Below are 9333 nucleotides of genomic sequence, written 5' to 3' on the forward strand. Positions count from 1 at the left end.
ATCAGGCCGTCCCTCAGGAGTACGATAAGTACTAATGCACTTTCCTGACTGAGGATGATAAATAGTCCCATCCTGTTTAAAATGCCAGATGATACTTTCTGGAATAGGGGATCTATCTTTTGGGCAATTCCTCATGCCAATGAAATCCTTTTGTTCAGGGACTTCAGCACATAGTTCAGTCACAGAGTTAAACCTAATTTCTTTACTTGATGTGTATTCAAAGAACTGATTGCCTCCTTGACCATGACATCCAAAGAGAGACACATGAGTTCCAGTAGGATTATGTTCAGGTGAATTGTAGTCCAGGCATTCTGATGATATTCCCATACTGTGGATTGCTCCATGCCAGCCTGGACGATCCTCTGGTACATGTAAGTTGGAAAATATATTTTTCAAATACCAGTCAAAATTCTTACATTTCAAACGCTCTCTCAGCAGTTTTCTTTCAGAAATATCACCATAATTTTCTTTTCTTGCTGGAGGATTTCTGTTGTAAAAATGTTCTTTATACTCATCCATCCACACTTCAGCAGCACGTGCAGTGTTCTGAAGGAAATTTGGCCTCGCATATGGAGCCCGCTTTGGAAACACATGGCCTACATGGGAACAAGGATGGATCTCTAACGTGCCACCACACTGCCACACCCTAAAGGACAGTTCTAAGTTCTCCCCACCCCAGACATCCATCCCTGTGTCATATGTACCAAGATACTCAAAATACTTCTTACTAACTGCAAACAGACCTCCAGCCATAGTTGGGGATCTTATTGGGTCAGTTTTGGATTTCCATCTTTGACGTTCATGTTCAGGCACAGAATGCCACTGAAATGTCAATCGCCAATCAAATCCCCCAATCATGGGCTCCCCTGTCTGCATATAGAATTCAAATGTATTCCAATCAATGGTATCAATAACAGGACAAATTATCACAGTCTCATTCTCAGCGATCCTCTCTAAAAGTGGTTCCAGCCAACCAGAGTTACACTCACAATGACAGTCTAGAAATGTGAGAACATCACCAGTAGCAAAAGTAGCTCCAATTAAGCGTGCACGAACGAGTCCTTCTCGTTTGCTGGTTCTTATCAGACGAACTCTTTTCAGGTTACTAATGTACTTTTCAAGTTCAGCCTTCAGATATATTTTATCACTCAAGTCATCTACTAATATAATTTCTTTTAGAAGTACTGCAGGAGATGTTTCAAGAACGCTGTGGATTGTCCTCAATAAAGTTGACCAAGCTTCATTATAGAAAGCAATTATAACAGATGTAGTTGGAAGTTTTCTATGGTTATAAGATTTGGCTTTACATTCATACATACGATTGTCCTGTATATGCCGATGTAGAGATATTTTGTCACTCAAATAAATATTAATTGCATATTTTTCAATCAGTTCTTCTTCCAGTTTCTTTTCCTCAGGAGTCAACTGTAGTCGAGCCGCCTTACCCCATTCTCCTAGTGCATAAGAATCAGGAGGGGCTTTCTCATAAACTGGACGAGCCAGATCCTCTGCTCTTTCTGGTCTGTCAGAAAAGTGCCTCTCCCATCTCCCATTGGTGATGCCGTCTCCGCTGGAGGAGGCACTGAAGGTAGAAACAGACAGCTCCACTAGGAAGTAGGCAGCCATCAAGAGCCCAAGCAACAGGCAGCTTCTGCTAAGCCAAGTCCATCTTCTGGCCAGGCGGATCCTCATTGCAGGCGATGGAAACGGCCGGGGGCAGGCGGGAGAACTGTAAGTTGTTGCAGCGCTCTGCCCCTTCCTGGCGCGGCCGGGAGCTGCGGGCGGACAGCAGTTCCGGGCTCAGGCTGCTGGGGCGGGTTGCACTAGGTCCTCTTCTTCCCGGATATAGAGTCCGGAAGGGGGACGCGGAGTAGCAAAACACAATGCCACAACCGCCCCCTCACCACCACCTTCGTCCGCTCCCAGCCTCCAGCGTAGCGCGCCCCCGCCCTCCCGTGCCTTACTTCCTCCTCTCTGTCCCCGGGACAAACCCCTCCCCCGGGCACTCTCCCTCCGCCTTGTGGTTTGCTCAAAAAGTTGTCGCTTAAGACAGGGACCGAGAGCCCTTGGCCCGCCCGGCGCGGAGAAACACCTCCCCCTTCCCACTCTGGGCGCCAGCCCACTCCGGGACCAGCCCCGCCTCCGCCAGCTCCCTTCCCCCCCCGCCGCCGCCCCAGATGGGGGCCAGAACTAGATTCGCAGCCAACCAAGCACGCTCTTCCGGAACTTCCCCCGGGAAACTTTCCTAAATGTTCACAGGTGGTATTGACAGTTCACCCCGCAAACATCAGCTAAGCTTTCTCCCGCCTCCTGCCCAAGCGACAACCTGTAAGGGCCTCCCACCTGTAGCCAGTCTCTCTCCACCCCCGCCGTGCGCTCCAGACTCCCCATTGAGTACAGCCCAGGTGCAGGAGCTGAGCGTGTGAATCCGGCACAAAAGCCCTCAGCAAGCACTGGCTGGCACTCTAAAGCGCTAACAAACTCACCGAGCGCCGAGGTATTCGGGTTGAAGTCAACGCCGGTGACTGCCGCTTTATGGCCTTTAAAGGGACGAATTAAGATAGGATCCTCCTGGAGAAGAAGTTGTAATAGCTGAGAACTCCGTTTTGAGCCATCGCCCGATTTTTGTTGTCACTATCAACCTGGAACTCGCCATCTTATGATCTCGCCAAGATCAGGACTGAAAGGGGGCAGCTTCTCTAATACAATGTATATATCATGGGAAAGCAGCGGCATGTTTGCGCAAAATAAAATTTAACTTTCAATATAATAGTGGTGAAGAAGGAGAATATTGAAAAGCATCCGAAAACCTAGAACGCTGCTCCAAGGTTGCATTACTCTGAAAAGTGAAGTGACAGCCAGGGTGCCCAAGTACAAGTGCTGGGCGCTACATGGTGACACGAAAAAAAAAAAAAACCCGAGAAGACAGGACCTATAAAGAATGTCACTATAGCACAAGTGCTCCTAAAAAGCACCTTGTCGTCCCTATGGAAACTGGAGCTGGATGACAGTAAAACGCCATGCAACACACGAGACTGACATAACAAATCATAAGTTTCAGGGGGTAGCGGAGTTAGACTGTACAAGATAAACTTTAAAAACAGCAAATGGTCTGGTAGCACTTTATAGACTGACAAAATATGTAGTTGGTATCATGCGCTTTCGTCGGCACACGGACGTTTTACCATCTACAAGTTTTGTCAGTCTATAAAGTGCTACCAGACCATTTGCTGTTTTTTAAGTTTATAACAAATCATATAAAAGACTCCTCCTCCCTCCCCCTCCTTTAAGGTACTGTAACGCTCCTCTGACCAATCCAAAGGAGAGGGCATTTGCGTGTGGTTTGGATAGAGCAAACAAAAACCTTTTCTGAGCTGTTGGACACTCCCACCCTCCCTGTTTCAAAGGCACGGGTTTTCATTGGCAGAGCGAGCAAGAACAAGCTTTCCCCCAAGTTAGCTATGGGCCCACGGCCTCTTCCAGTCCCCCTGCCGTTCGCCCCCTGACGAGCGTCCATCACCCCGCTGCCCCCCCATCACCGTGACAGCCGAAGAGAGGAAGCGAAAGGAACCCGCGGAGCTTATCGCCTTCCCAGGGAGCGGCGGGTGAACGGGTTACGTGCTCCAGCGCGGCTCGCACACCCCGGGGGACTTCAGCCTCCGTTCCGTGAAACCAGAGCTCAGCCCGAGACAGGGCCGCAGGTCCCGGGCTAGGGGGCCGCGTTTGGAGCAGGGCCAGGCCCTGGCCCCGCAGGAGAGGGCGAGTGCTCAGCTGGAGATCGGTCCGCGGCCTGACAGGCTGCTCGCGGGGCCCCAGCGCGCCCGTTCCCTCTTCCCCAGGAGCGCGGCTCGGCGGGCAGCGTCGCCCCAGCGCGGTCCCTTACCAGCACGGACGCCATGGGACAGGGGCCCGGCGCGCCCACTCCAGGCGCCGCGATCTCCGGCAGCGGAGCACCAGCAGCAGCCGCGCCGCAGCCCAGTCAAACCCCCCGCGCTCCAGACCCGACCAGCCGAGCTCCGCCTTCAACCCCTCGCGGCAGCCCCTGCCTTGCTGCTCACCCCTGTACCGAGGGCCCTATCCAATCCTGAGAGCGCGGCGCCGAGTTTCGAACCGCATCCATGCAATAGGCGCTCGACTCGTCCTTAAAGATACACTGAGCGACCCACTCCCAGTTGCTTGGTTACCATGAGCGTCCATGATCTCTGCGCAATATCCCCTCACCCCCCCCCCACCCCACACACACTTCTGCGGGACCACGCCCCTGCGCGCGCTCCTACTGTATCCCCAGCGCTCGTGCGGGGCGTGACTGCTGCAGCACGAGACCAACCGGCACCGAACACCCACAGGTGCCATTAAGCTGCTGAGCCGCCGCGAGCCCGGGGAGGAGCGGGCCGAGCCGCAGGGCCTGCTTCGGGGCGCGACCTGCCTGTCTTCGGAGCTAAGGTGCAGGGGGAAGCTCGACGCTGCTCCCCCTTCCCCCGTCAGCCATGAGGGGAAAGGGCTCTCAGGGACCCAGGCCGCGGGCTCCCAGCCAGGCGTGGAAGGGTGAGATTTGTGTGGGGAACGTGAGCGAGTCAGGGCAGTACGTTACGCTTTCTGTGCGCTTGCGGCTTTGGAAAAAAACACCGGGTTGAAAAAAACCGCTCCCCAGGCAGAGTAAACACAAGGCTGCGTGAGGGCAAGAACTTCAGCGGGGTTCCCAGTTAGTCTCTTACAGGAAACACTGAAACAACAACAAACAGACTAGTAGCCCCTGAGAGACTCACAAAACGTGAATCATGCGCGTTTGTGGGCACGGCCCATCCCGTCAGATGACGGGAATCGTAGTAGGGCTGCCAGCTGGCTGGTTTTTGCTGGCCCCTGTCTGGTTTAAAAAACAAAACAAAACAGAAAATACCAGACCTGTAAAATGTTTTTCTTGAATGGAAAGCTGGTGGGGACATTGTTCTTCTGCAGCATCTGGTGTGGGTGGGGAGAAGCGAAGAGCATGGAGTTTTGCATTTTGGTTTGGTTTTGTTGCTCAACTACCTTTTTTTCCTTCCAGGTTTGGGATTTTTGGTGAAAGCATCTGGCAAGCCTAAATATTAGAAGTCCAGATCCAAGAACAAATAAAAGAAAGGAGGAGGAGGACAAACAACTGAGGGGGAAAAGAGAGTGAGTGGATGGTTCAAGTAGTTACAAGAGGTTGATAAGCACCTCCATTGGTTGGTTAAGTCATTAGGATGTGGAAGGTAGTGCAAGACTCTTCACTTTGTATATTTTAACAGATGGTATGGACAGTTCATATTTGATTTTTTTGAAATTTTGCCAGTTATTAAATAACTGCCTTCTCCCATAACTTACCCCAGCTGTGCACATTTAATTCAGACCTTTTTAAAAATTAACCCCTATTTATAATTTTTAAAAAAATAGATGTTGACTGTGGCCATGACTAAGGCTAGCTAAGACAAGAGCTTAAAGCAGTGGATCTTGGAGCTCTGACAGGTGATCCTGACTGGTTTGACAAGAGGCTATTAAGTGCTAGCGCTTTAGCTGCCCCTCCCCTTGGGGAGCCTCCTGCCCTTTACCTTGGAGCTGTCCCCTCAGGAGTCTCTTATTTCTGTGCAGGACAGCAGAGGGAGAGGAGGGGGTGCTGATGTCAAAGTGCCCCTTCCCACTCTTTATCCTTTCTCCACAGAGCAGAGAGGAGGCACAACAGGACTTGGGATGGAAGGAGTTTGCTGGCTGCTTTAGGGAGTGGTGCAGGGGCGATCCTGCCGTAGCCCCACTACCCAGAAGCCACCTTAGGTAAGCAGTGCCCAGCTGGAGCCCACATCTCAAAACCCTACCCCCAGTCATGAACCCCCTCTTATACCCAAAGCCCCTGCCCTAGCACTGAACCCCCTGCGTCCAAACGCCCTCCCAGAGCCTGCACCTAGAACCTTCTTGAGCACCACAACTGCCTGCCCCAAACTCAGCTCAGAGCCCCTCTGGCACGTCAAATCCCTTAATCCAAGACCAGAGCCTGCACCCCAACCCTCTGTTCCTGCCTGGTGAAAGTGAATGAGGATGGGCAAGAGAGGGAGGCTGGAGTGAGCAGGGGCTGGGCCTCAGAAGTGGCAGGAAGGAGGCAGGGCAAGGGTATTTATATTTGAGGTAGATCTTGGATTGCACTTAAATTCAAAAAGTGATCCTGTGCTCAAAATGGTTGGAGACCACTGGATTAAAGGGACCCCTGCAGACCACTGTTTCTCTGCTTCTGCTGCGTGCTTGCCTACCTCTCCGAGGGACAGCAAAGCTTTAGCAGTACGTCCTCTGGTTGCCCAGCTTTTGCACACTCCTTGCCGTGGAGGTGGAGCTGCCCCTGGGCATGCCATGGCTCCACGCTGCCATGCTGCAGTTTCTGCAGTAGTTTGTGCAGGCTGCCTTCATAACCCTGCACGAACTTGACACCGAGCTCATCACGACCCTCTCCCTGGGTGTGGGAGCAAGGCCCTTGCAACTGCACCCCACAGTGGAGAGAGAGTTTTGGAGGCTCGACACCAGTTCTGACTGGTCATGGAGGAGTAGGATGACCAGAAGTTTGATCAGCTCCAAAACTTCTGCATGAAGAAGGCCGCTTTTAAGGAGCTGTGTGCCTGGCTTGCCCCTGCCCTCTGATCATGGAAAATCCAGATGTGACTTGTCATCCCCCTGGAGCAGTGGGTCGCCATCGCTGTCTGGAAGCTCGCCACCCCAGACAGCTACCAGGCCATGGGCAACCAGTTCAGAGTGGGAAAAGTTCACTGTCGGGGCCCTCCTCATGAAGGTAAAGCACTCTTGGGCTACAGTCCTCGGAGGGTCGGGGGGGGGGAGGGGAGGAAGTGGAGAGTCCTGGAAAGGGGGACCCTAGGGAAGGGGGGTTAGGGGTGCAGAGGTTGGCCTGGGGTTAGGGGGGAGCCCCGTCACTAAGGGGTTGTGCCATCCCACCCTCTCACAGCTCTGTGGGGAGGGCCTCATAGAGGGTGGCTCCTGGGGTATTTGAGAGGGGGAAGAAGGAGGGACTCAGAGAGCTCCCAAGAGCTCAGGCACCCTCTCTGATTCCCTCTTGTATGTGTTTGTCTCCTTCTGCAGGTGGTGAGGGCCATCAACTCCATCCTGCTGCGCAGGGTCATCTGCTTGGGAGACCTGGACCCTATCCATCGTGGCTGGATTTGCCACCCTGGAGTTCCCAAACTGTGGCAGAGCCATCGATGGAACCCATATTCCCATCCGTGCACCACATAATCAAGCCGCCCAATACATCAGTTGCAAGGGCTATTTCTTGATGGTGCTGAAGACCCTAGTTGATCACCACGAAGTGTTCACTGACATTTTCGTCAAGTGGTCAGACAGGGCGCACGACCCCTGCATTTTAAGGAATTCCAGCCTCCACCACAAACTAGAGGCTGGCACATTCTTCCCCCAGCGTGACATTCGGGTTGGAGACATTCAGAAGCAACTGTGCATCATGGAGGACACAGCCTATCACCGCCTCATGTCGTGCCTGATGAAGCCGTACACTGGCCATCTGGACCCCAGCAGGGACCAATTCAATGCCCACCTAATCCAGGCCTGAATACAGGTGAAATGCACCTGTGGGCTCACGAAAGTGCAGTTCAGGTGCTTCCTGATCTGCCCCAATGTGGGAGAGCACAACATTCCCAAAGTGGTCTCTGCCTGTTGTGTTCTCCACAACATTGTGGAGAGGAAGGGAAGGCCTTCCTACTGGGGTGGGGGGTAGAGGCTGGCTGGGAGGGAAGGGTCTTCAAGCAGCTGTGCACTGCTGCTATCAGCCAGGCCCAGCAGTTGGCCCTGAGGGAGAGTTTCTCTCAAGGACCCCAGTAACTCTTTCCACTGCCTCCCCACCAGGGGCCTGTGCTTTACCCCTTTATGCCTTTCCCATCACAAACCCTCCCTTTCCAGCTTCCCTGTACAGTCAATAAAGACACCAATTTTGTGTTGAAAACCAAGAACTTTCATTATGGAAAAAAAATACAAAGTAACTGGGGAAGAGGGGGGCTCAGAATGTGCATGGAGCGGGGCAGGGCGGGGCTCAGGGCTAGGAGTGGTGCAGCTGGAAGTGTTGCCTTGGGTCTGGGGACATCGGCGACCTCGGGAGTGGGTGAGGAGTATGGAAGGGGACATAGGCATCTTGTGGGGCAGAAGCAGGAAGTACCATCATTTCACAGATGGTGGCACGTTTTCACCCAGCTGCACAAGCTGATCCCACATTTAGTACTGCCACTGGGCGTCATCCCAGACCTCCTGTGCCTGGGTTTGCTGCATGTCCCAGAGGATGGCCACATGTCGTCTCATGAGGTCTTCCTGGACCCTTCGGCACTTGTGGCTTCCTTGGGGTTGGGTGGCTGCCTAGGCTGGCAGTGATTGCTCCTCAGTGATGGCTGATCTGGCTGTGGAGAATAAAGAGGGAGAGGTGGTCAGTCATGAATGCAGACACTGACCCTGAGGCTGTGCCCTCCTCTACGATCAACAGTCCTTGGGCCAGACGATGGTGATGTTCCAGGAGCAAAGTCACATGGCCTGCACAATGGGCCCTGCCTCACAGGGGCCGCAAGCTACCCAGGGGATCATGCTTCCTGCTTCCTCCTCCCTGGTCCCACAGACAAGCAGTTAGGGGAAGTCTCCGGCCACACTGTGATCCCATGGCAGGGAGAGGGGCCTGGAGCAGCCTGGCCTTCAATGGGGGCCACACAAACACCTGCACCTCGCAGCACTGTCCACGGGAGCGAGTGGTGTGTCTCACATGCAGGCATGCCCATGTGCGGCACGCCTCGGTGTGTGCATGCATGTGCCCTTGTCCCCAGCTTGCTTCTGGGCTGGCTGGTGGTGGAAGGGCATCCCCCCGAAAGGTCAGATGTGTGTGAGGCCTCCCATGAGACAGAGCAGGTGCTCCGTGGCTGTCTCCTGAGGTTGTGTGGCACAGAGCACGCACCTGATGATTCCTCCCCGCTCTCAGAGGATGCCTGGGAAATATGAGGTACCAGCTTGAGGGTGACCGTGCTGTCTGTCTCCCCCACCTCCTCCATCTCATCCCCCTACTCCTGGCCAGGGAGCCCCGGGCGGCTGACGACAGATGTCTCTAGCCCCAAGTCCACCACCAGGAGTGTAGAAAGGGCTGCACTATCCCCCAAGATGCAGTGGAGCTTGGTATAGTAGGGGCAGGAGAGGAGTCCTGCCCTGAAGTGAAAGCTGTGCTCCCTTGTTCTGGTGTAGCCCTGACATAGCTCTTTGACCTTACTCCAAGGTCCGGGGGTGATGACTGGTTGTAGCCAGAGCCTTGGCCTTCTATCCATAGCTACTGGCGTTGTGCTA

At 53.6% G+C, this 9333-nt stretch overlaps 1 protein-coding gene and 1 long non-coding RNA gene across 14 annotated transcripts in view; one reads left to right on the plus strand and one right to left on the minus strand.

Moving 5' to 3' along the window:
* The window catches only part of POC1B (POC1 centriolar protein B), a 111699-nt gene extending 107502 nt beyond the window's left edge, over positions 1-4197 (minus strand). For 3 of the 11 annotated variants that reach the window (XM_075932901.1, XM_075932900.1, XM_075932902.1), the window contains exons 1-2: positions 3884-4028; positions 2487-2571 (exon numbers count right to left, since the gene is read on the minus strand). In XM_075932901.1, the coding sequence (XP_075789016.1) occupies positions 2487-2571; positions 3884-3898 (100 nt within the window). In that variant the 5' untranslated portion in view covers positions 3899-4028. Of the gene's footprint in view, positions 1-2486; positions 2572-3883; positions 4029-4058 lie in introns of those variants that run through there. The other 8 variants (XM_075932946.1, XM_075932919.1, XM_075932903.1 and 5 more) reach the window with 5 other exon arrangements.
* Positions 4198-4203: 6 nt separating this feature from the next.
* LOC112544263 (uncharacterized) lies at positions 4204-9333 on the plus strand. 3 transcript variants are annotated; one of them, XR_012905095.1, is made up of 5 exons: positions 4204-4545; positions 5045-5154; positions 5678-5787; positions 6472-6787; positions 7093-7983. It is a non-coding gene; the product is annotated as an uncharacterized LOC112544263 (long non-coding RNA). The 3 variants fall into 3 exon arrangements; XR_012905092.1 differs by having other exon boundaries at positions 5678-6787; positions 7093-9333; XR_012905093.1 differs by lacking the exon at positions 6472-6787 and having other exon boundaries at positions 7093-7973.

Source organism: Pelodiscus sinensis, chromosome 1 (assembly GCF_049634645.1).
Source record: "Pelodiscus sinensis isolate JC-2024 chromosome 1, ASM4963464v1, whole genome shotgun sequence".
NCBI classification, from domain to species: Eukaryota; Metazoa; Chordata; order Testudines; family Trionychidae; genus Pelodiscus; species Pelodiscus sinensis.